The 25,513-nt window shown below is 38.2% G+C and overlaps 2 protein-coding genes across 2 annotated transcripts; both read left to right on the top strand.

Annotated features, from left to right (window-relative positions):
• The first annotated feature begins 742 nt into the window (after positions 1-742).
• On the top strand, positions 743-11,559 carry bmi1a (BMI1 proto-oncogene, polycomb ring finger a). The gene is made up of 10 exons (XM_084746814.1): positions 743-1,126; positions 4,997-5,131; positions 5,424-5,520; positions 6,086-6,141; positions 6,903-6,950; positions 7,169-7,277; positions 8,371-8,410; positions 8,723-8,821; positions 9,024-9,104; positions 10,249-11,559. Exons 2-10 carry the CDS (start codon positions 5,020-5,022, stop codon positions 10,597-10,599), a joined length of 993 nt encoding a protein of 330 aa, XP_084602940.1. The 5' UTR covers positions 743-1,126; positions 4,997-5,019; the 3' UTR covers positions 10,600-11,559.
• A 3,472-nt stretch (positions 11,560-15,031) lies between these two features.
• On the top strand, positions 15,032-25,513 carry spag6 (sperm associated antigen 6). Its single transcript, XM_084747403.1, has 11 exons — positions 15,032-15,229; positions 15,315-15,410; positions 16,850-17,016; positions 18,053-18,236; positions 18,397-18,602; positions 20,011-20,184; positions 20,280-20,432; positions 20,586-20,777; positions 22,118-22,234; positions 22,340-22,485; positions 24,658-25,513. Exons 1-11 carry the CDS (start codon positions 15,205-15,207, stop codon positions 24,719-24,721), a joined length of 1,524 nt encoding a protein of 507 aa, XP_084603529.1. The 5' UTR covers positions 15,032-15,204; the 3' UTR covers positions 24,722-25,513.

The raw sequence follows: 25,513 nt of genomic DNA, 5'->3' as shown, positions 1-25,513 counted from the left end.
TTTTTTTTTTTTTTTTTTTTTAAAAAGATGCATAACATTGCTGCCTGGTGCTCCAATAGATCGACAGATAGAGGGGGGCTGAGAGATTTTGACGGTCAAAACGACATGAACGTGTGTGAGTGCGTGTGCTGCGGTTATTTTTAACATGAGAGGGACGAGGGAACACCATCAGTAGCCTACTTTCTAGATGTCAGTACCATTTTAGCGAAAGTAGGAGACATATTAGCGCATGGTTTGCGCATTTACGTGCTTAAAAGTGTGTCAAAGTGAATGCATGTGTGTTTTGGGTTATTTTAAAACATGCGTCATACATTAGAAAGAGCATGAATACAACGACAGTAATTTTTATGCGTCCTTAACCAGCTGCATTGTGTCATTTCAGCGCGAATAAAGCTCAAACTGCTGAGTTTCTCCTAAGAGTTACGGGATAAAACGCTATTCACATGTACATGTGTGTTTTATGTGTTATTTTGCATCATGCGTAGATCAGGAGAAACAGCATACACCGACAGTAATTTTTATGCGCCCTTAAGCAGCCGCCTGGTGTGAAATCAGCTCGAGTAAAGCACAATTTGATGAGTACTTTAAGAGACTTGGTGGTTAAAAGGTTATTAAAACGTACATGTGTGTGTTTTGTGTGTTATTTTGCATCATGCGTAGTAGATTAGGAGAAACAACATACACCGACAATAATTCCAAGGCACCCTTAAGCAACCAAACCACGTGACCAAAGCGGGGCGGTCGAACTACAAGCCATTTTGGGGACGGTGTCGGTTTCCACGGAGCACACACACACTGCTGCATTTTACTGGGGGGTGAAGCGGATATTTTGGAGGCAAAGTTATCGCTGCCGAAGTGGGAGCCTTCCCGAGCCGAAGCCGGAGGACCGGGCTCTACTGAAGTCGCGGATCGTACACGCGCTGTGTGGAAAAGCGGCGAGGAAAAGAGGAGTTTTATTCGCCACATCTGAAATGCGCTCCGGTCCGCCGTGCGCTCTCCGCCACTGACAGCGTCTGCAGCCTGCTTCAAGATGGCGGCTCGGCTCCTATTCATTTTCTGCTGATCGCCTCCCAACTTTCATTGTCTATTCGCCTCAAGACCCACCGATTCCCAGCCGAGCCTCTAGGTATGTCTTATTCGATATCGTCTCTAACTAACGGGGGCAGAATGAGGGGTTTGGGGTGGCTGCTTTTGTGTGTTTGTACGCAGCGATCCAGCGGTGGATGTGGAGCTTTCAACGGTGGCTGCAGCGATCACCGACGTGGAGCTCCGTGTGTGTCTGCGCACCACTTTTTTCGCAAAAGATGTTCCCTGCTCGGGCACAAACGCGAATTAAGACTCACGCACACGCAGCGTTGCATGATATAAGGTTCAGTAACGTGTCTGTATGAGTTGATCGCGGTTTGGTTTCGCCTTGTGTCGTTTGGATTTATGTAAAGTGGGAGATCTCAGGCGAAGCAGGCTGTGTTGGCTGAGATGTTAACAGCAGCAAGTGCTGCAAACGCTCCTTCTGCGCCCATATTTCCACACAGCGTGTTTATTTTATAGAGTTGGGATGTTTAGGGTGTTGTGAACTGGGTGGTATGTTGGTTTTGGGTGTATTTGACCAAATGTTGGATTTATTAACTTAACTTGGATTGGACCCATAAACGTGACATGGAGGCAACCCATTTCAATTGAACATAAATGTTTGATGACGGCTGCTTGGTAAACACTTGGATTGTGGTTAATCACGCACTGTGACTGTTTATCTATCCGTGTATGATTATCTTAATTAATGAGGATAGTTGGGTTTTAGAGAAATTTAAAAAAAATGTAGGCGACTCGTCGCGCCAGGATACAAAAGGCTGGTTGTGTCTCAACCAAAGCATCGGTAAATTCACGTTATTCCATATGGGCTTTGGCCAGCATGGAGTGTTGTTTGTTGACATTTAGGCTCATTATGGATTTCCATATTTTCACCTTCATACGACTGAATGCTGGCGCACTTTGTGCCTCTGAATATGGTGGTACAGGACAGGCAGACATGAGCCAGGCGGGCTCTGCCTCTTTGGGGGATAAAAAAATATAATTTTCCTCATGAATGCTGTTGGGGACCCTGTTTATGCTTAATTGGTTAAAATGAATGTATTTTCCCCCACTCGGGGTTGCAGGTTGACAGCCTCATGGGTCTGTGGATAGATGTAATAATGTAGCCAACAGATAGGATGGTTTTCAGGGCACAATTTTACACACGAAATGAAAGTTTCTTCTTGTCTGTGGTGACTTCAGTAAGTGTCAGTCGTGTGGTTAAATAAGAATCTCCAGCTATTCATTTCAAGATTTCCTAAACTGACTGACAGCGGTTGGTTTTTTCGCATTGCTGATTTTAATTGGGTTATTTCCAGCTGCTGTTGATTTACGTGGCGGGGGAACCTTTACAAGAGGAGCTGGTCTTGTTTGGGAATAAATGAGATTTGGGTCACTGCAAAAACCATAGGAGGAATCTCGTCGTTTGTTGCTGCTTTGTTGTGATAAAAGATTCAGTGGTTGTTTTCTGATGAACTGATAATGTGTTATCAACGCTGACTCCATAATTAAACTGTCTACTGTCCATATCAAAAGAATATATGTGACGTGTAAGCTGCATGTTCAATGTACAGTCAGTGTCTGTATTCATAACTAAACCCACGATGGAAGTCTGGAGCAGAATGATTAGCTGGTTGGTTGATTCGTTCTCAGCATGACATAACTTCTTGACGTTTGGATTTCTCGATTGATCGACTTTGATATCTTAAAAAAAGTGTCCTCCCACAGGACAGGAGGGAAGCAGTTGTCCAAATACCAGCCAATCGATTAATGGCGCAACAGGCACCCTGCTCATATGTAGACATTACCCATCATTATCCATCTGTGTTGTGAGGCATCCTTGGAGCGGAGTCGCTGTCCAAACTTGTCTGTTCAGAGACGGCCAGGAGAGGTCGGTTGGAGCATTGAGACCGGCCGGGACTCGGGCATGGTGCCGGCTGTGGCTCCATGAAGTAACAGTGTGGCTTTAGAGCTGCTGGACGGGCTGGCTGTCATCCAGTGTTTAAAGAGAGAGGGTCACCTCCTCATGTTCAGTATATAGGCGACATTTACACTTTCAATAATGAAGTTTTTATTTCTTTAAATGGCAGCAAAGGGCGCCCTGATGGCTCTAACAGCCCAGTTTTGATTAATACACACCGAATTAGATTATTGTTTTCCAGTCTTCTAAGACACAGTTGCTTCATTGTTCGTATATATTAGATAAAATGAGAAAACGATAATAGTGAAGCACTGAAGGACTCATTTCACCGTCTTTTCATCGTTTGAGCTTTGTTTCTGCTTTGTGGCACAGGGTTTGTGAAGTTTAATACCAGTTGGCACAAACTATAGACAGTGTTGACGTTTTGTAGACTCTCTGTGTTACTTTAGATGATATTGGCGCAGAATAAATAAGTGTGATCCAGTGTGCGCTGTAACTTCAGCGCAGTCGCTGCTGCCTGGCCATGTTGCTGCTGCACGGTGCTGATTATCGCGCACACGCCATGAAAAACACGGCGCAAAGCGAAGCGACATAAAGCTGAGATTAATCTCCGAGTTGGACGCGAGTACTCCCCCCCCGTGCGCCATAAAGATTTATGAAGCGCATGTAAACACACCGGATACTGGTTTTATTTGTCCCCTTTCGAAAGAAACCTTGCAGCCCGTTGAACCGATACGAGCTTTTTTTTTTTTTTTTCCTCCACAAAATGGCAGCCGTGCTGTCGGCAGCCTGGCAGTCCAGCGGCTGTGTGTCTGTGTGTGAGCGCGGAGGGACGGGGAGCTCCGGTCCCTCCTTGTTCCCGCTCTGCACACCGGAGGGAGAGCTCGCCGTGCTGTTGTTTTGGTTTGGAGATCCTGCCTTGTTCTGGTGACTGGCGACCAGCCATGTGGGCTAAAAAGCAAAAGGAGTTGCCATAGAAACGCTCAGGTTTCCCCGTAGCCTGTGTGGCACACCTGACGCAGTGAATGGGTGTCTCCTATCACCCTCCTCTCACCCCGGGGCGGCGCAGACCCAGCACCGAATATTATTTTCCACCAGAATTACCCAGTTTCTGATAAATGTCTGGTGGAGCGGCCACAAGTCAAATCCATCTATTTTATTTCGAGTTTTATTGAGAAATATGCATGATAAGATATAGATGCTGATTTTATCTCGAGCTGTGGCAGAAATCTGCGTGATGGTTGTTGGTCCGCTTTGTTTTATAATCGTTAACTCTTGTGCCACAGATCTGTATCGTCTCTGTCTTGACATTTACTTTCCAATTTAAAGCTACATTTTCAGTAAATTTGAGTTTGAGTACCGGGTTGAACGCCAGACTTTGCAGAATATTTCCAAATCAGGATTTATAAAACCCAGATTTTTTGAGTGCCATCGTTGCTCTTAGATTAAAGCTTTCAGGATGAGTTGTGAAGGAGAAACGCACCACAGTGTAGGAGAGGTCCCGACCATGTAAAAGTATAGGTGTAGAGGAAGGAAAATATTGAAATAATTTACAAGACATGACAGTTTTCTTTTGGCTCAGTAGACGACTGGTGAGCTGTTCCGGCCGACCCAAGTGTGCGAATATTTTAGAGTAAAGCTAAAATGTCTACATTAAAGCTCGTTTGTTCTGTTCCTCTGATGTTCCCATGTGTTAAACGCTGTTGTTGATTTAAGATGAGGATGCAGAGAAGCGCAGAGCTCCATCGATCCCTCAGTGGAAGTGATTGATTTATGATTATTCACTCTGCCTCGGTCAGGTGACTATCAATCTGCCAGCGCAGCTTCTTTCCCTTTGTTTTTTTTTTTTTAATCGGATTAGCATAAAAGATTATGTTGCTTTAACACAGTCAAACAAACAGCAGCCTTTTTCCAAATGGCCTTTGCGTTGTAAAAGAAACCCGCAGCCCCGCTCATGAGCTCCTCCTTGTTTTGACTTGGTCTTTTTTTTTTTTATTTTCCTCGCAGGATTGTTGCTCCTTTCTCTCAACATGCATCGCACGACCAGGATAAAGATCACTGAGCTCAACCCTCACCTCATGTGCGTCCTGTGTGGAGGATATTTCATAGACGCAACGACCATCATCGAATGTCTTCACTCATGTGAGCAAAAACAATGACTCCTCTTTCGTTGCATGTTAACATGGAGTTCTTGCATGCTAATGACTGTGAGAATATGTTGCAGCAGCTTATAGCCTACAGGAATCTTTCCTACACGTTTTCCTCCACATACACTTTGATTTAAACTATTCCCAGCTGCAGTGTTAATGCTACAGAGGAGATTTCTCCTTAAACCAGATTTAGCCTCACCAGTTCAGATTCAGGAAATCCTTTCAGATGACATCTGATATTGATGTTTTTTCTTTCTTTCTTTTTTTTTTTTTTCTGTTTGCAGTTTGCAAGATGTGCATTGTGCGCTACCTGGAAACCAGCAAATACTGTCCCATTTGTGATGTACAAGTGCATAAAACCAAGCCTCTGCTCAACATAAGGTGAGAACCACTGCAGTAAGTGAATTGTTGGCCATGCTCTGCCTTTTTTTTAGTTTTTCCCTGATTGGTTTTTAGATTTTTCAGGCAAAGGAATCATCTAAAAGATGCCCTAGTTTGGTGGAGTAATGGGTTGAACTGATACACCATAGCATGTCTTTTTCAATTTTTTTGTAATTTGTAAAGATTTAGTTTTTATTTACTATGGCAATAGTTTAAACATTCATTGTTGACTCTTTCTTGCCTTTTGTGGTTTTCCTCTTTGTTTCTCCACTGAGCAGCTGGAGCAGCCTGTAATTGGTTCAAAATATTCAGACACTTACACAATATATGTGCGATTCCCCACTGCCTCGAATACATTTATGAATGTCCATGTTCTACACACAGGCTGTGTATGATCATTTAATAAAGTATAAGTTAAAGCACAGAAAACATACTTCATCTGTCCTCTTCTTGAGAAGTAAAAGGATTCAACCATCAGTATCTGTTGTTTTTCTAGTTTAAACTGCAGATTTAAAGAATTCCAGTATCTCAATGACTTGACTGAAGTTTCTCTTCCTCTCTACAGGTCTGACAAAACTCTACAGGACATCGTGTACAAACTGGTCCCCGGCCTCTTCAAAAGTAAGAGCACCACGGCAGAACCGTCTCTGTATCTAACACCTTTCTCTTTCCTCTCACTCTGCTGTCGCATCGCGTACTTTCTTTTGATTATTGGTCTCGTCTGCAGTCAGCCGGTAAACCCACAATTGTACCGCCACTTCTGCAAATAAAAAATAAACACATAAGAGCATATACAATTCTAATCACTTCGAACCCCCCAAAAAGTAACAAATATTTATATAGAAACGTTTAGATTTTCATTGTTTTTGAATATTTTGTTTGTTCATGCTTTGTTTGAACTGTGGTTGCTGAGCTGAGATCATATCTACTGTTATTGCCTCACATTTGGTTGTTTGTGTTATTTTGTAAAGTACTGCTTTTCTGCCTTTGTCTTGTATTATACTGTATACTGTGCTGTGGCACAAACCTCTCAAAATAGGTCAGGCAAAACTCCAGTTGTTTCACTGCCAAGTCTCATAAATTATATCACATACACTCCTGCACGGTGGAATGATATAATAAAAAGTGGAATGTATGGCAAGCGTTGAGGCGCAGGCTGTTTTTGCCATTTTTAAATAATCCATAATGTAATATTATCAAATTGGACTATTCATTTAGTCATTTCTGATTTATCCTCTTGTTTTGGACAAATGCATTCACATTTATTGCTGGAAAAGCCAAATTCTGGTGTGATCATTATTTGAAGAACTAGATTTATAATTCTGTGACAACTGAAAGTGAACAGATTTGTAATTGCTCTCATTTTCCCTGAATGTCCTCAGATGAAATGAAGCGGAGGAGAGACTTCTATGCGGAGCACCCGGTAGATGGTGAGCTAGAAAACACTTCTATGAATTTGTTATTTAATCTCCTTTTTTTCACCACAGCGAAAAGGAAATCTCTTTTCCTAAAGTGTTGAAAGAAATGAAATACTTTAAATTCTACAGGCATTTTATTGAAATTAAATGTTTCATATAGTATTAGTTGGTTCATCCTTTTTTAAAACTGTTTTTCTGGGGTATTCATCTGTGTGTGTGTTTGTCTACAGCTTCTAATGGATCAAATGAGGATCGTGGAGAGGTGGCAGATGAGGACAAGAGAATTATCACAGATGACGAGATCATCAGTCTCTCTATTGAGTTCTTTGATCAGAACAGGTAGGCTTTGTTCCAATAATATTGTTGTAGCATTAACATGAATTCCATCAGATTTTGTTTTTAGATTTGAAAGTCTTGTGTCAGATGAGCGGATGAATTTTAATAGATCAGATCCAACCTGAGCTTCATGGTGTTCCTCCTGCATCAGAAAACACAACCTTTTATCATCCAATTGTAGTTTTCCTGCTGTCCAGTATAATAAATATCTGGGGTAGAGCACTGCCAAGTCTTCTATTAAAATCTGTGATATCCTGCTTGAGTTTGGTCCTAAACACACATTTTCTTAAGGTTAACAAATTGGCTTTTTCCAATAATTATTTTATTATTATACTTTTTAAGGAAGTGACAAATACATATTTAATGTTTCAGCCTTAATGAAATTATTTCAAGAATTAAAAAAATCAAAATCAAAAATAATTTCATTTCATTGCTGTCATGCAGAAACCTTGTATCTCCATATTTTGTAATTTTTTATTTTTTTTTTCCCCCACTATAAATCAATCTTGTTGGTCACCCTTTACATCAGTCTGTGGGTTTTAAAAATATTTAACCAATGAAAAGCAATAAAAAAAACCAACCAAAATGAGCAACCAACTTTGACAATCACCTGGTTTAATTATTTTAAAAACACATTTTTTAAATTTCTTGAAAAGTAAAATTTTGGACATACAAGGTTTCTGACTGACAGCACCAGTTTTTATGTTTTCCAATTTATCAGCTAGTTTCAGGTGGTGACAGCCTTCTTAGTTTCCTTGCAATACAATATAAACATTTAAGTGCTGTTAATAGAATAATACATCACAAGCACTGTATGTGTCAAATATAGTTTCAGGGAGAAACTCTCTGATATCTGTGGGAGGAAAAAAGACGGAGGCAATGAAGTGTATTTTTCACACAAGTGGGTGCATCCATGAGATAGATATCTTATATATATGCATATATACACACACACACACACACACACATATATATGTTCTTGGTGATGATAATCAGATTTTGTTATTGCATGTAGTTATGGTGTCGGAACATGAAAAACATCAATATCACAGAGCTGTAAATTTGTTAAAATATACTTTTGTTTTATTCTGCACAGACTGAGAGGCGGAGTGGAAGACAAGTCGTCTAAAGATCAGGTACTGCATGCTGATTTTTTGTTTTTTTGTTACCATCCTCCAAAAAAAAAAAAAAAAAGAATGATACTGATACATACATGATACATACTGTAGACTGTATTTTGAAGAGATAAATATTTTATTTGCCACATCTGTTGTGAAACCTGTCAGTTTGACCAAACAATGTTTTCTCTTGAGAAATGGCTATGTTCTTGTGAAGCAGTATTTTCCGGCTTTTAAGGTGGACCAGACTGTAATAATTTTAGATGTATTTCTGTACAAATGTATTGTAATATGTATAATTTTGGAATACTCATTTTTTTTATTTTTCAGGTGGCTAACAAGAGGTACCTGCAGTGTCCAGCAGCCATGACAGTCATGCATCTGAGGAAGTTTCTGCGCAGCAAAATGGACATCCCAAGCACCTACCAGGTCCTTATTGATTTACTCATTATTTATTTATGTCATTTTTGACAAGTATAAATTGGACATTTAATCTACTTGAATATAAATATGTTGCTCAAAGACAGTTGTGATAAAAATGATTCTTGATTCATCTCACTTGAATGCAAATATATTTACTGTTTTTATTCTGTTAAAATTAAAAGTTTCTCTTCCTTTTTATTCCCTCCAGGTTGAAGTCATGTATGAAGACGAACCTCTGAAAGATTACTACACGTTAATGGATATAGCGTACATCTACACCTGGAGAAGAGTAAGATCTTTTTGGACAAAACAGACTTTTTTTTTCATTTGTTTTATCCTCATTTATGATGCGCAACTAGTAATTGTAAATCATATTATTTTTTTTTAATCATTAAAATAATGATATTTGTTTATAAAATATATAAAAGAACTGATCATTTTAAGTGATCTGCATTGTCAAAAAACTGCTATCATGTCCCTCTCACCAGCTGGAACATATATTTTAAAACTTGAAATTTTTTTAAAAAAGGGGGAGGGATAATTACAGAAAAATAATGACATCCATCCACATTTTACAATTTATTCTACAAATTAATTAACTAAAAATCATACTTTTTGAATTTATTTACATCAAATATAATGATATAGTTTAACATTGTACAGGAAGCAAAGACTGCTTGGTATCTAAGGTTTCTACCCTTTTGTTAGAACTAATGCAGACAATGATGTGGTCAATTTTAAAAATATTTCTTATTTTATATTTAGTTTTTTAAACATAGAACAAATTGAAAGGAGGCTGTTGGGTGGGAAGGGCTCTAGTTCAGGCAATTTTATATACATTTTTTTTTTCTTGTTGGGCCTACATGGGGCAAATTCCCTGTGGAGTTTAAAATGTAGCTGTCCTTAAATGATATTTGATCCGTGTTCCTAAGAGATCTGTCATTCAGGGTATATTATTGACATTTAAATTTTTTTTTTATTACTTACCCTTTTACTTTTAAATAACTGGCACTTTTTGATTTGTTTGTGTTATATTGTAAACTGGTTCAAAACGTCTTCAAACAGTTTTTTTTTTTACTTTTAGTTTTATATTTGGGTTATTCCTTTTATGCATTAATTTTGATTCAGCTGTTACAATATTTAAAGGAGACATGTTGTGCTCATTTTCAGGTTCATGCTTGTATTTGTCAGTTTTAATAGAACAGGTTTACATGCACTTTAATGTTCAAAAACTCATTATTTTTGTCTGAAACACTGTTTTAGCTCTGTGATTCACTAGATATGAAGTGGGCAGGAAGTTCACCCAGCTGTAGGCGGTGCTTAGCCCTTCATGACATCATTACGGGTGGCAAATCTGACGGGTGTTTTGCAACACATGATATAGTGTATTTTTCATAATATGTGACCTCTCTTTATTCAACCCTCCTTCACAGAACGGCCCTTTGCCTCTGAAATACAGAGTCCGACCCAACTGTAAGAAGATGAAGGTGAGCCACGCGCAGCAGGAAGGCCAGAACAACGCAAGCAGATCCGGTCCCGAGAGCGATTCAGCCAGCGACAAAGCCGGGAGTCCCGCTGGGGCTCCATCCACGTCCTCGTCGCTGCCAAGCCCTGGCACGCCTGCGCAGTCCCCACACCCACAGCTCCCTCATGGCACCAGTAATGTCAACGGGACCTCAAGTGCCGCCCCTCCGACCCCCAGCCGGTCCTACACTCAGTTCGGCAGCAGCGGCAGCAAACCCCGGAAGGTTTCTCTGAACGGCTCATCGACCTCCTCTGGATGACGTGGGGCCCTGGACTGAACCGGACCAGCCAACGCCAGACACCCGCTCAGCTAATACTGTTTTCATGCCAACGTAGTTCCATTGTGTAGACGACAATGTTCTCTTTCTCTCTCCATTTGTTGTTCTGAATATTCTGGCATCATGTAAGTTTAAACGTAGTGGAATCAGAGACATTTCAAAATAAAAGGAATGAGGAAGTTGGGTGGCGTGGGAATTTTTTTAAATATGAGAGCAGAGTTTGATGTTGAGATAAAAAAAAAAAAAAAAGAAAGTTGGAAAGAAGGACTTAAGCATTTATCCCCTTTTAAAGCTACATCTTTATTTTACAGAACTGACTGAGGATAGACTTTTATATTTTCTTTTTCAAATGAAACGTGTTTATCATGATTATTTCATGTGTGTTGGGATATTTTGCAACTGTTGGTTTAAACATGCATGCTCATGATAACACTTTTTTTTTTCTTTTATGAAAGACGATTCTGCGTGTTTGTGCCCCACTCATTTTGACGGGTTTTTGGAAGTGTTTCGATTTTGTTCCTACAAAAGGAAAATAAGTTTGTGTAGGCTGCTGGCTTCACGGAAAAATTGCCTCTGGAAGAAAAATCAACTTTAAATTGCCTTTTACATGGGGAAAAAAAAACAGTTTCTTGTAGCTGCCGTGGAATCGGGATTGCTTATGTTCCACGTCTTTAACACGTTATAAGCAGTTTTAGAGAATCCACATGTAAATAGAAACAAAATGCATATTTAATCAGCGATGATGATGTTATTCTCTTATTCCCCTTTGTTCTGAGGGAATGACTTGGGCTCCTGTTCAGCTCCATTTCATGCTCAATGACAGATGTTTTGATGTCTCCCGTGTTTTCCGTATTTGTATCGCTCGATTGTACAACTTATTGTATTGTTACTGTTGCACAGTATAAAAACATCTAAATAAAACATTTTACACTTATGGAAAAAGCCGGTTGGATTTTTCTTTGTGTGACGGAGGGTCATCAGTCAAAGCTGCTGCTTTGCATCAACAGAATAAAGGAATAATAGAAACGGGCAGCCGGAGCAGAGCGTCAGATGTCTGTCTGCGTCAGCGGTGATGGAGATAACTCAGTTAAGGAGGCCCGGGATCAAATCAGGCTTCTGGATACATCCAATTAAATACAAGCCTTTTGAATATTTTTTTCCTCTTTTTTTTCTGTGTGTGTGTGTGTGTGCTTGTGTTTATGATTTATTACACGCCTAATTACATTTTACTTCACTGAAAAGTAGCGGTTTGAATTTAGTTCAAGTCTTGGTCTAATCTGCCTACGAGGGAAGAAAAAGATTATTATATAAATATTCCATAAGTACAATTAAGTGTATTATTCATTCTCAAGCAACGCTGCATTTACGTCACATTTTATGATTATAGGCCTACTGGATGCTAAAAGTAGGCTACACGGCCTAAATCAAAATTTTTTTACATTTGATTAAATTTTTCACAATTATCTAGATTTTGTTTGACATTGTATTTCAAAACACTCTTTTTTCACATTTTAATTAATCATAAAAATAGGACACAGAAACACACACAGTCGAGATGTTTAAATCACTCATCTGTCACTCATCAAAAAGATTTGTTAATATCAGTAAAATTTGATTTAACCTGAATAAGAAAATCAGGTGGACAGCAGGATTTAAGATGCATAACACATGAAAGAAGTAACAGTTTTATGCCATCAGCGTCTGTTTTACCTTTTTTTTTTTTTTTTTTTTTTTTTTTTTTTTTTTTTTATAAACAATGTGTCATACAACATTGCCTCATAACACGGAATTATTAAGTAATAAAACGAAACTATGGCTAATTCAGAATTGTAAACTGAATTATCTATTCTTCGGGGCGTAATTGAATGATTATAGAGCCCAGTTAGTTTAATGTGATAGTTACCTCTCCGATAAATAAATGAATGAATAAATGAATGAATAAATGAATGAATGAATAAATGAAATGTTGAGTGAATGAATGAACGAATGAATGAATTTTGACCCTAAACGGAATCAACACTACTACATTTGGCCACATTTGTGAAAAGACAAACAATGGTAACAAAATCAACACAACACCTGAGATGTTGATTTCTCTTGAACAACATACATTTTACTTTTGAATAGTTGTTACTGATACAGAAACCTTGTTCACTGTCTAAAGTAAGGTGAGAATTATTCAAATGAGACACTTTCTCAAAATTTGCATTCTGGAACAATTTACTGACTCATAAACATAAATTCCCTGACTACAACATACAGAAGAAAAATCAACAATAATGACACACAGCTGACGACCATCTCAAACAAAATATGTCCCGACACCACTATTTTTTTCAGGGGCTACTGACAAAAAGGGACAAATTCACTGTCAAAATGGCATACTTTATATTTTGAAATAATAAAAAAACCCTTGAGAACTTAAAGAAGATACGTGATTTATGGATATATGTCTTCAAGTGACCATTTATCCTATACCCGGGACGTCAGGCAGGCAATAGGCTTTTAAAAAAAAAAAATTGTAATATAACCAAAATGATTCACTGTTTCGTGTGACTGGATCTTCATATTTAAAAATGCCTTTTGCACATTTTGTAAATGTATTAATAAGCCTTTATTATTTCAATATTTTTGGTTTTTGCACAAGTAATATACAATACCAGCAGAGAAAGAGGATATAGTGTAGACAGATCAGATTTGATAACAGGCTTTACCTTCATAAAACCGATTTTCTCGGGCATGAATCTAATTTTAGTTCGTGGGCCACATAAAGTCCAGTTCTATCTCAAGTGGAACCGAACAGTACCAACATTGCATATTAATTTATAAATAGCAGCACCTCCAAATTCTTGTTTTTTTAGCGTAAAGAAGTACTAATTCATTCTGAAAACATTCACTATTAATGAAGCATCCAAAATAAATGATGAACAGCCTGAGACGTCTTAAGAAAAATAAGGGCAATTTCAACATTGTTCCAAAAGTTTTGTTTGTTTGTTTGTTTGTTTGTTTTAAGTCGGTCAGTTACCTCAGTTACTTGTCTTTACATGTGCATTGCAATATACAGATCACATCTACAAACGCACAAAATATTTCTGCATTTTGGAACTGAAAAACAGTATTTTACTTCTTTATGTTTTGTACATGTCGAGATCTAGCATTTATTTTAAATTTCCAGAAATTTCCACTCCCGTGTAGTAATACTGCATCACACAGCACCAACAAAAAACGAAAGCCATCGAGAAAGAAGGTGAAGTTATATACCCTGCTTTACAAACTATTTTCCAGGTTTAGCCAGTGCCTTACCATGATGATGGACAGGTGGATAATTTTAAGACTGGAGTCTGATACAGATTATTTTGTACTTTGTACTTGTATTTTCATATGTTTAGCATTTTCAGATTTTTTTCCTTTGGCAATATGTAGAGTGTAGAGAGAGAGAGAGGGAGAGTATGTATTGTCTATAATATGTTTTTTCCTTTCTGACAACACGTTAACTCTAAAACGTGCCAGTAAAGCTCAGAATTGAATTGTCCTGAGAGAGGGAGAGGACTGTATATTCTGCTCATCTCATCCAGGCCGAAATGGACTCTTCATTGGTCCGGTTCTTGGGTCCCGGGACATACGTTTGACAGGTCTGACGGTCTCCTCTGTCTCTCAAACGGAGTTTACAATGGTTTGCCAGAAAAAAACAGAAAGCAGGTCATTTGAGGACGCACTTCCGAGCAGGTACACAAAAGTTTCAAAAGAAGAGTGGAAAACTCTTTGATCGTGATGTTGAGCTGCACACAGTGCGGACTAAACTCAGCTCACAGCCTGCGCTGAACTGAAGTCAGCATGTTCACCCTGTCAGCCAATGACCGCTTTGATGTCACGCTTCTGTTTTCTTTTGAACTGACGCTGTTGTGAAAGTGTGCGACATGTCCGCGGAAAGGAAACTGAAAAAAAAAAAAAGAAGGAAGGTCATTACATCACTAACGAACATTCTGTGCGCTGCTCGGCGCGAGACAGTTTATGAAGCTTTATGGGAGCAGCAGCTTGCATGACCTTTGATGCAGAAATGCCTTTAAAAATGAAATAACAGTCAGTAACATACTGTCTGCTTTTTCCACAGATGTGGGCATTCGTTAATTTCCTGTTGGTCTTCAAATATAACGATTGACATGATATCTCCCGTAAGCTTCAGTAGAACTGGCACTGAAGTCTGGACCAAAGACGGTTCGTTAGTGATGTAATGTCCCCTCTTAGATCTTGGTCGGCGGTTTTTCTTCTAGCGGGAAATAACAAAGATGAAGAGGCAACACAGACCTCTCACACTCAACACATTTTCGCCAAACATAAACGCTTTGCGACGCGCGAGCGGCTTCAGAGTGATTCATCTTCGTAGTAGACGATCTTCGGCAGGAGCGGCAGAACATTCCGCTTCCTGTCCGTTGCCACGGCAACATTTAACAACAACACTACCTATAAACTGAACCTGGAGACGACCAGGAGAAACGCCACGTTGAATCCTGTGATAAGTTCACTGTATTTTCGGGGTAACGTGTGAAAATAATTTTTTAAAGAACAAGTATTTTCATCAGGCCAACAATGAGTCAACGACAGATCATTCAAGGTGAGACTCAGGAGCTGTTTTTGATTCATCAAAGGAAGATTAGCCAGAAGTAAAACTGTATTTCTGTCTGTTTTGTGCTTTGCAGTTTTTGAGCAGTATCAGAAATCAAGGATGCAGTTTGTGCAAACTGTTGCTGATCTGGCATCCCGACCACAAAACATAGAAATCCTCCAAAATGCTGGTAAGAAACAAGATTATAAGATGATAATGTTAGCTTTAGTAGTAACACTGTATAGTAAGGGTACATGAATTATCATGAATTCATACATGTCTTGTCAAGAATTAACAGTATGCCATGCATGACTCTATGCAAGAATATTAAATATTTAATGCAGCAATGAAGGTATTAAAATTTTAGTTGAGTGAATTTGAAAAGACAAGTTGAGGTAATTTTGTAATGATTCAAAACAAATAAACTCCTCTAGTCAAATACACTTGCTATTGTACTTGAAAAAACATGTTCAATAAGCTTAAGATATTAAGTTGAACCAACTCTGCAGTCACATGGACAAACAAATTTGATTTCCTTTCACATTTTCTGAGTTTGAAAAGTCAGTTCTTTATTTCACACGAAGAACTTTGCAGCTGCTCCTGTTGGAGCTATTTTGTTCCAGCACTGACACAAATACAGTATGTGAAACTGCTCCCAGTGAATTTACTACATTTGAAATGGATACGGACTGATTTCAATACTAAACTTCATTATTGTGTTTTCATTATTGTAAAAACAAGTAACTATAACTTATCTTAAAGTGTATCAGACACACTCAGCAAGTTTTCATTAGATATGTTTTCTTCAAACAACAAAAAATAAGGGTGACAGGAGAGTTTAAACTCTCACAGAATGCGTGTTGGGAAGTCTGCTTATATATGCTATTTCTATAGAAACTTAATTTTAGGAGTTGATTTAACTCTGTATAGTACATTCATTCAACTAAAGGCTTCATTTAGAAGAATTCATGTGTCTATGTTCTGAAGTGTTCTGAAAATAAAAAGACAAGATTTAAAGTTTAATTTACTTGAATAAATAAATTATTTATATATATATTAATTATAAGAGATTGACTGATTCCACTAAATCTCTGTCTGATTTTTTTTTTACAGTGTGCATGTAAAGAGGCAGGGCAAAAAACAGACCAGTCACAACAGTGCACATGTATTCTTTTGTTGTAATTATAGTTAAACAAGCATTACTTCTTCCTGACTTCATTATGTTTGTTGGCCTGAACACAGTTCTTCTGTATGTTCAGGCATCATGTGTTTGAAAAAAATCAAATTGATCATAATTTTGTATTCCATTTAAGTGATCAATTATTTAACTAGGAAAAATATTTGCATACCGAATATTATTTATGCAGAAGCAACAAATGATTACAGGTCACCACTTTAAAACTGTCCAGATGGATAAATAACACTACAGGCAAGAAGGAAAAAATGTTTGTTTGATTTGGGGGTGAACTGTCCCTTTAATCATGATTACAGCACTTTAGCTTCACTTCAGTTCAGCAGAATACATATAAACTGCTATAACTGGTGAGTTTTTTGGTATGTCCTTTTAACCTTTGAAGAAGACATGAACATCATCGATAACTCTCATATTATTCCTCTCTTCTCCTGCAGGTGTGATGTCCCTGCTGCGTCCCCTGATGTTGGACGTGGTCCCGAGCATTCAGCAGACAGCGGCTCTGGCTCTGGGCCGCCTGGCAGATCACAGCAATGACCTGGCCGAGGCCGTGGTGAAGGAAGACATCCTGTCCCAGCTGGTCCACTCTCTGGCCTCACAGAATGTCAGTATCTCAATTCAGTACAGGTTGTCTAATGCTCAGTCTCCGCCCTTTAGAGGCTGGCAAGTGTGTGTGTGTGTGTGTGTGTGTGTATGAAAGAGACAGACAGAGACCCCTGCGGGACCTCAGGGTCAGCCCCCTGAATGTGAGAGTGTGTTTTGGGCTAACTTGGCAGGTCGCCTGGGGGCTACTTCAAAACCTAAGAGCCCTTTACCATGAGAGCAAGCAGGCCTTTGTTTTCTCTCTCTGTCTCTCCACGTCTCAGAGGCTCAGAGAGGAGGGAGACATGCTTTAGTTCTTGTTATTAACAGGACATTTCAATCTCATGTAATAAACTTAAAAAATAAACTGACACTATTCAGTTTATTATTGATTAAAAATGAACACGAATAAACTAAGCTAATACAAGTGTTGCCAGCTAGCACACGTTTTTAGGATGGCTGTGAGAAAATGACCATATTTCACAAAATTTAAATGCAAAATAACTTTGAACTCATTTAAAATAATTACAATTTAGTTTCCACTAGTTGCCCAGCCTTTTGCAAAAATATAAATAAATTTTTGCTTTAAATGCACACAAAATACAAAAGAAGTAGTCTGTGATTTATGAAGGAAAATGTAAAAATATTGCAATTCCCCCCCTATTTTCTAATAATAATGCTTTATGATTATTTACATGTTTTTGTCACCCTTCTCAAATGTGAAAAGAAAAAAAAACATTTACAGGGAAAAAAATGGCTGATTTTCCAATATATATTAAATTTATATTTGAATTAAAACCAACAAAACAAAAGGGTTAGACTGTAAATGAAAATTATTTGGTTGTGTGAGATGTTGAAATAATTATTTAAAAGTATACTCTTTAAAAACATATGTAACATATAATTTAATTGCAGGCTTTACATGGCGGCTTGCCATTAAATCCTTTAACAATGTAACTGTCCAGTATCTCAGTCCTAATAGATGTCTAATGTTTTTTTAATCCTCAGTTTGGCCCATGACAGTTGATGTGTGTGTATCTGTGTGTGTCTGCATGCAGAGGTTCTATAAGAAGGCAGCAGCGTTTGTGCTGCGTGCAGTAGCCAAACACTCCCCTGAGCTGTCCCAGGCTGTGGTGGCCTGTGGGGGAGTCGACGCTCTGGTCCTCTGCCTGGAGGAGTTTGACCCCGGGGTGAAGGAGGCCGCCGCCTGGGCTCTGGGCTACATCGCGCGACACAATGCATGTAAGGAAGACACACTGACATGTTGAGATTTCTATGATTTCCCTCTGTGTTTTTCTCACTTTTTTTGGTTTGTAGAAATATTTTAGGCCATGCCAAAATTTTCAAATACAGAGCACATACATCCTTTACCTATATGTGTTTGTTTTCCGTCTCTGTGCAGTGTTGTCTCAATCGGTTGTGGACGCGGGTGCTGTCCCCATACTGGTGTTGTGTCTTGTGGAGCCTGAGATGGCCCTCAAACGCATAGCAGCCTCCACCCTCAGCGACATCTCCAAACACACCCCGGAGTTGGCCCAGACTGTGGTGGACAACGGAGCCATCGCACATCTGGCACAGATGATCCTCAACCCAGACGCCAAACTCAAGGTAGAATAGTCAGCATCGCTTAAAACAGCTGCGTTGTAACTCAGTTGATCATGTATGATGGCAGGAATGAAAGAAACTCATATTTAAATAGCACCTATTTCATGGATCACGTTACAGAGTTAGAGTTTCTGATCATTTTCCTTAATTTTGATTTTTTTTTCTTTATAAAATATTTATTAGCATGATAACAGTGCCTGCCAAAACAAGATCAGTGTAAAATTTATTGTCCCGCAGGGTGGGAAATTTGTCTTGGGCTTTTCACTCATGCTGCAGCCATAAAATACATATACCATTTACAAAAAACATACATACAAAGGTTCTAGACACCCAGGCAGACATAAAAGAGAAGATCCATTGACAATAATAATGTAAACCCTATTCCTAAGGATCCTTTAAATATAAAAACAAGAACCATCCAGTGTCCATTCCATGTCTGCCGCTAAGGCTGATTGAAATCTTATTGAAATCGCAATAAAGTAAAACTAATCAATTCCTTGAGACTTGCATGCTGACTATTCTTATAACCTGAGTTCTCTCTATTTTTTTTTATTTTTATTTTATTTTTTTTGTCAGATTAGGCTGCTGTTACATTATCAGAAAATCATTTGTTTTGGTTTATTTGGAGAAGGGACAGTGGAAATTAATAAATACACTTGCTAAAAAAATGCCAAAATTAGCCAAAGGCTACAGTCCCAGTCCAAGGTGTTAAAAGACTTTCTAAAATACATCAAACATATCACTGAAAGATTACAAAATGACCCCTTGGAGCAGATTTACATTTTTAAAAATGTACTCAAAAACAGATATCAGACTCAGAATTAAAAGGTTAAAAGGTTATGTTAAAACAGTAAATAAAATAACTGCATTTGATTTACAGTCTTTTTAACAAACTTCTCACACTGTCTATATTCCATGTGATACATTTTAATTAATTAATGTCTGACTGAAAAAATGATTGAAAAAAAATCAACTCAATTAATTGCATAGAGCAGAAATTAATGTTGTAGTACTCAATATTTCTGAGTAAAAATTCTAGATTATAAGCTTTATAAAAACTTGCAAAATTACAGTGGAATTAAGTAACAAAATTGTGTCGATATTTTACAGATCCTGTAAGTCAGGTTCCTATCAGACTAGGTGAAATTTGAGCAAAATTTGAATAAATCTTTTTTTGTCAGCCAGTCTAAATGCTAAATATCAACATCAACTGCAGGTAGATTTTGTCAGTTATGAAACAATTACACAAAAAATTCTAATAAATAAAAAAAAATATGCATGTTTTAAGTGTAGCTAGCTAAAGTAGCAGATTAAAAAAAACATTTTAACAGAGAAATGTACTACATGAAAATGTGATTGAATTTACAAAACTGTGAATACATAATCCTGGCACGTTTGTGTCTCCGTCCAGCGTCAGGTGTTCTCGGCCCTCAGTCAGATCAGTAAACACTCGGCCAGTCTGGCAGAGATGGTGATCGAGGCTGAGATCTTCCCTGCAGCTGTAACCTGCCTCAAAGATCCAGATGAATATGTGAGGAAGAACGTCACCACCCTGATGAGGGAGGTGGTGAAACACTCACCAGAGGTACTACACACACATGCACATACACACTCACAGGCACAAATATTAATGACCTAACATAAAGTAATGTGTGTATGTGTGTGTGTGTGTGTTCCCAGCTGTCCCAGGTGATTGTGAACTGTGGTGGCATGGTTGCAGTAGTTGATGATCTGGGCAATTGCCGTGGAAACCTGCGGTTACCAGGGATCTTGATGCTGGGATATGTGGCAGCTCACAATGAGAACCTCGCCATGGCTGTCATTCTCTCCAAGGTGTGTGTGTGTGTGTGTTTGTGGTTATTAATCTCTCCTCTTATTCCTTAAAAAAAAAAGCCACTAAAACCAGAGCCTCCTCTTCAAGTCCAGTATTTGGGTCACATTAACTTAACCAGACCCCCTTGTGATGTGTGTCCTCCTGTCCTGCAGGGGGTGCCCCAGCTGGCCCTTTGTCTGTCCGAGGAGTCTGAGCATCACATCAAGGCAACCGCGGTGTGGTCCATTGGCCAGATAGGTCATCACACCCCTGAGCACGCCAAGGCGGTGGCCACGGCTCACCTGCTGCCCAAACTGCTGGAGCTGTACATGGACCCCAGCAGCTCTGAGGACCTGCAGGCCAAAGTAAGAGCTGCAGTTCTGCTCGGTCATGAGCATTCAGACTGTGTAAGCAGTGCCAAAATACTCAGCCCATGTTTTACTTCTCAAAAACAAAGATTTTGGACCTCAAGTTTTTATTTTTGGCCAAGAAGCACCATGACTGGGCAGCCCCAACAACTTTAATTTAATCTAAGATTAGGTATCATCAGAGCTTAGCAAAACTAACAAAAAAAATAAAATAAATAAAACAAAATAGATAAACAGTGCTCTGATGCACACTAAGAAACAAGTCTATGTTAAGTAAATCCAAGTTAATCAATTTAAGCTGAAATTAAATATAGTTTTAAAAATATATTTGAGTGTTGTTGGGACCAAGTAAGTATAAAAGGCGGGAAAACATTAACTTTCGGCTGCTATGTATTCTTTAATATAGGTTACATTGTTTCCATGCTAACTAAAAAGTAAAATAAAAAACATTGTATGTGCTATCTACTGTTAGCTGAAAAGTTAACAAAAAATACATTGTAATGTATACATTGTACGTTATGTAAAAAGTTACCAAATGTTGCATTGTTTGCTATCTAATGTTACCTAAAAAATAACAAAATGTAACATGGTTTGCTGTCTAACTTTAGCTGAAAGGTCAACACAGTGTTACTTTGTCTGCTTGCTAGTATTAGCTAATCAGTTAACAAAATGTTCCATAATTTGCTAGCTGGTTAAAAAGTTAGTAAGGCTAGAGAAGCTCTGATTTCTCATCCTGTGTTTTTTTTTTTGGCCACCCACTTCTCCTCCTTTGACAAAAACCTGCTGGCTGCATTAATGAAGCAACTTGATTATTTTGCTCAATCCATCTCAAAAAGGCAGCCATATTATCAGTTAAACAGCCTGAAGCGCAAATTAAAAAATAAAACTTGATCACATTTTAAATTGAAAAAATTGTTGGACTAAATTTAATGTTCTGGTGCAACAGAATTAAATTCAATCTAGGTTTGGAGTGAAATCTAAACTGAAGTCTTAAGAGAGGTTTAAAATGAATCTTTCTTCATTTTAAGGTAGTTTAAAAGTTTGGTGCAACATAATTTCAAATTACAAGATGATTTAAATGGGTTTAAAAATTAATCTTTGTTCATGCAGCCCAGCCTATAAGTAGTTTAATTAAAATATGACAATGACACTTACAGTGAGGCACAATAAACTGATATCTGTAATGGAGCTTTGTTGGATATTCAGCCAGTACTAAAGCAAAACAAGGCAAACCAGCCAGTTATAGAGAGATTTTGAGTCAGAGGTCAGCCGGTATCAAAGGTCACTTGAGATTTATATGATTGTATATGCAGTGCATTTCCTCTTGTTCTTGCCAGTGTAAGAAGACTCTGAAGAGCATCTTGCAGAAGTGCACCTACCTGCCAGGTTTGGAGCCCCTCCTCTACGACGCTCCAAGCAACATCCTCAAACATGTAGTCTGCCAGTTCAGCAAGGTGAGCCAGTATCACATAAATTAATGTCATTTTTTTCAAATTTGGGGGATTCAGATCTAAGATTTTGTATCTGTATTTTTCACGTGGTCTTTCCTCCCGTCAAAGGTGCTGCCTCATGACAGCAAGGCTCGTCGTCTGTTCGTGACCAGCGGGGGGCTGAAGAAAGTGCAAGAGATCCAAGCTGAGCCTGGCTCCGTTCTACAGGAGCACATCAACGCTATCAACAGCTGTTTCCCTGAAGAGATAGTCAGGTGTGTTTTCTCTCACCCCCTCTACACTGTAAAAAGAGAAAAGTTTAAAACTTTAAAAAGTATAGCAACCAGCTAAAAAGCCTTTCTGGGTTTATTCAATTAAGGGCGAATTTGTTGTGTCAACTTAGGTCAAGAAGTTCACTCAAAGTGGTATCTTAAGTTAATCAAACTTAACATTGTGGGTTTTAATCCACCAGCTGTCTAGACGACTGTGGTGATACTTTTTCAATACCACATGTTTAAAACAATATAGTACTAACATTTGATAGTATGTAATATCAATGAAATGCAATATCATATGCATCATGTCAAGTAAAGAGTAATATCTGTTCTCACAAATGCAAAATCTGTCATTCTTACTCTGTGAATATAATATTTAATTTTTATCTACTTTTTATATTTTGTATATTATATTTGATATTTGATTTGATTGGTCTATATATGTGTTTTAATATTTTTTGTATACACTCTTTATGCTTTAACAGGCGCCTAAAGGCTTTCTCCAAATGATGTTTCAGTGTACTTGTATTGTGACAGTAATGTTATCCTATCCTAGTATGGAAACTATAAAAAAAAAGAAAATAAGTAAGTGCACATTCAAGACTTTAGTTCAGTTTAGTCTTTGTTGTCCTGCTTGAAACGTGGCTTGCAGCAAAATCGGAGAGTGTTCAGTGACTTTTTCTTTACTTTTTTGTTAATTTTAAGAAAAGAAAAAAAAATACCCTGCCTTTGTGCCTAGGACTTTTTCATTTGCCATGGTATTGAAAGAGATATTGAGTCTTGTTTTTTGAAAAACTAGTATTGTATTTAAGTATAAAATTATCATTTTGTAACAACCCTAGTATATAGATGTCAAATAAGAACATAGAGTTTCCAGTTCATTAAATATAGTAATGTAAGTTTTCTACAGAACTTGAGTAGATTTGAATAGTAAAGTTTGATAAACTTCAAATAGCACTTTGATCAAAGTAGCTCTTAGCTGAATAAACTCAGCTAAAGGCAAGTGGTTGCTTTACTTTTATGTGTTGTCTACTGTTCTTTTTTTTTTTTTTACAGTGTACACACAGATGCACAAACACAAACAGTAATCTAGTAGTGACTGATCCGATCACATGACCATAGAGATGGTAGTTATTTCAGAGCTGTGTGTTGACTCACTCAAGATTTTGGTACTACTTTGTTTCTCCACCCCATCTTTCTTGTCACTGTCAGCTAAAACAGTGCTTTAACAATAAAAAGAGCCTAAATAAATTCCAAGAAGATTAGCAAGAAAAACACATATAAATATATAAATATATATATGTATATAGTTTTTTTTTAGATCATCTTGAATCTTTGAGTTTTAGAAACCCTCAAACAGTGTATTTCAAAAATTGTTGCCACTGAACTGTGAATCTGATTTGTCATTATTTGAGTGCTTGAAATTAAAATAGTTGCTATTTTATAATATATACTATTTTATATAATCATATACTTATGATTTCAACCAAGCACTTTTAGTTGGTTTTCAAAACTGAAGAGTTTGAGTTAGGCTCAAAACTCAAAAATATATTGAAGTAAGATGCCTTTAAATCTTGAGTTTTCTTAGCTTTGTTGTTTTTACACTGTGCAATTAAAGGGACAGTTCACCACAAAATCAAATATACCCATTTTTCCTCTGGTGTGTATTTCTGTTTATCCAGCTAGATTTTTTTTGGTGTGAGTTGCAGAGTTTTGGAGATATCGGCTCTAGTGATGTTTGCCTTCCCTCAAATATAATGGGAGTAAATGGCACATGTCCTGTGTTGCTCCAAGTACCAAAAAATACATCTGAAAAATTCAAAACCAGTGTCACTTTTCAGAAATCATGACCCAGTTACTCAAGGTAATCCACAGACCTTGTTGTGAGCACTTTCTTGTTCCAGTAAACTCTACTGCAGAAATAAAGAAAGAAAGCAGAAATCTCTACAGCAGAAAACTCACACCAAAACAGTACAGTTGGATAAATAGCACTACAGGCCAGAGGAAAAATATGTATTTTTGATTTCGGGCTGAATTGTCTGTTTAAATAGTTTTAACTGAGTTTGTTGAAAACAAATCAGAATTCAGCACTATCTGATAAAGGTAAAAAATGACAGAGTATCCTTTCATGTGAAACACATTTCCAGTTTGAGTGTGTGTGTGTTCTTTCAGGTACTACTCCCCTGGCTATTCAGAGGCCTTGCTGGAGCGGTTGGAGAGCTACCAGCCTGCCTGACGTAACTTCACACATCCTGTTGAAACATGAAAATATGCCTCCACAGTAAATTTAAGCTGTTGTATCAAAAAAAGCATGTTCCCATCTTTTATGTTGTGGTACATATCTTATTGTGCATTAGGACAGATATAGACAGCATATGCCAATATTGTCATTGTGTATTGTGTATGAGACCCTAAAAATTTAAATAAACGACCCATTTTCAAAAACCATCCCACATTTATGGGACAAGGGACAATCTCTGCACTGTTTGTTTCACAATCAGTGTGACATTTCATGGAAAACTCCTCTCTTATGCCCTCTATAGAGAGGTCAAAGGTCAGGTTCAGCCATAGAGAAGCAATACTTGAGGTGGCAGGCAATTATTGTGTTGCTAAAAGACACTTTAGTAGACTGGATGCTCATTGACGCATGGATTTGAAATCATAGGCATCTCATACTCACCTTCATTTTCCATTACAGACGCATAAAATATGTATCCGCGATGATAAATCTCTTTCCCCGTCTCTGCTGTGGTTTGCAAGGGTCAGACTGCCCCCTGGCGGCCGAGACTCCTCCCTGCAACTCAGCTGTGTGTGCGTGAGTGTGCGTGCGTGAGTGTGTGTGTGCAGCAGCAGCTGCAGCGCACATGGCGAGCCGCTCTTTGTTTATTGTCTGCTGGGTTGTCTCTGCTTGTTCTCCACATTGTACTGACGGTGCAAATGAGCCTCCGCCTCTCACCGCAGCACCGGAGATCTGAACATGTTCTGGCTGCAGCTGCCTCCACCTCCACCCTCCTCCTCCTCCTCCTCC

The sequence above is a fragment of the Lutjanus erythropterus genome, chromosome 21 (genome assembly GCF_056507025.1).
Source record: "Lutjanus erythropterus isolate fLutEry1 chromosome 21, fLutEry1.hap2, whole genome shotgun sequence".
In the NCBI taxonomy this organism is placed as follows: domain Eukaryota; kingdom Metazoa; phylum Chordata; class Actinopteri; order Lutjaniformes; family Lutjanidae; genus Lutjanus; species Lutjanus erythropterus.
This window is presented reverse-complemented; position numbering and strand designations above follow the sequence as displayed.

What these genes read in the sequence shown, in the direction of transcription:
- bmi1a (XM_084746814.1), top strand. Translation starts at nt 5,020, where the DNA reads ATGCATCGCACGACCAGGATAAAGATCACTGAGCTCAACCCTCACCTC. An exon ending in GAGTTCTTTGATCAGAACAG is followed by an intron (nt 7,278 to 8,370) that starts GTAGGCTTTGTT and finishes TATTCTGCACAG; the next exon opens with ACTGAGAGGCGGAGTGGAAG. An exon ending in ACATCCCAAGCACCTACCAG is followed by an intron (nt 8,822 to 9,023) that starts GTCCTTATTGAT and finishes TATTCCCTCCAG; the next exon opens with GTTGAAGTCATGTATGAAGA.
- spag6 (XM_084747403.1), top strand. Translation starts at nt 15,205, where the DNA reads ATGAGTCAACGACAGATCATTCAAG. An exon ending in AGAAATCCTCCAAAATGCTG is followed by an intron (nt 15,411 to 16,849) that starts GTAAGAAACAAG and finishes CTTCTCCTGCAG; the next exon opens with GTGTGATGTCCCTGCTGCGT. An exon ending in CATCGCGCGACACAATGCAT is followed by an intron (nt 18,237 to 18,396) that starts GTAAGGAAGACA and finishes GTCTCTGTGCAG; the next exon opens with TGTTGTCTCAATCGGTTGTG.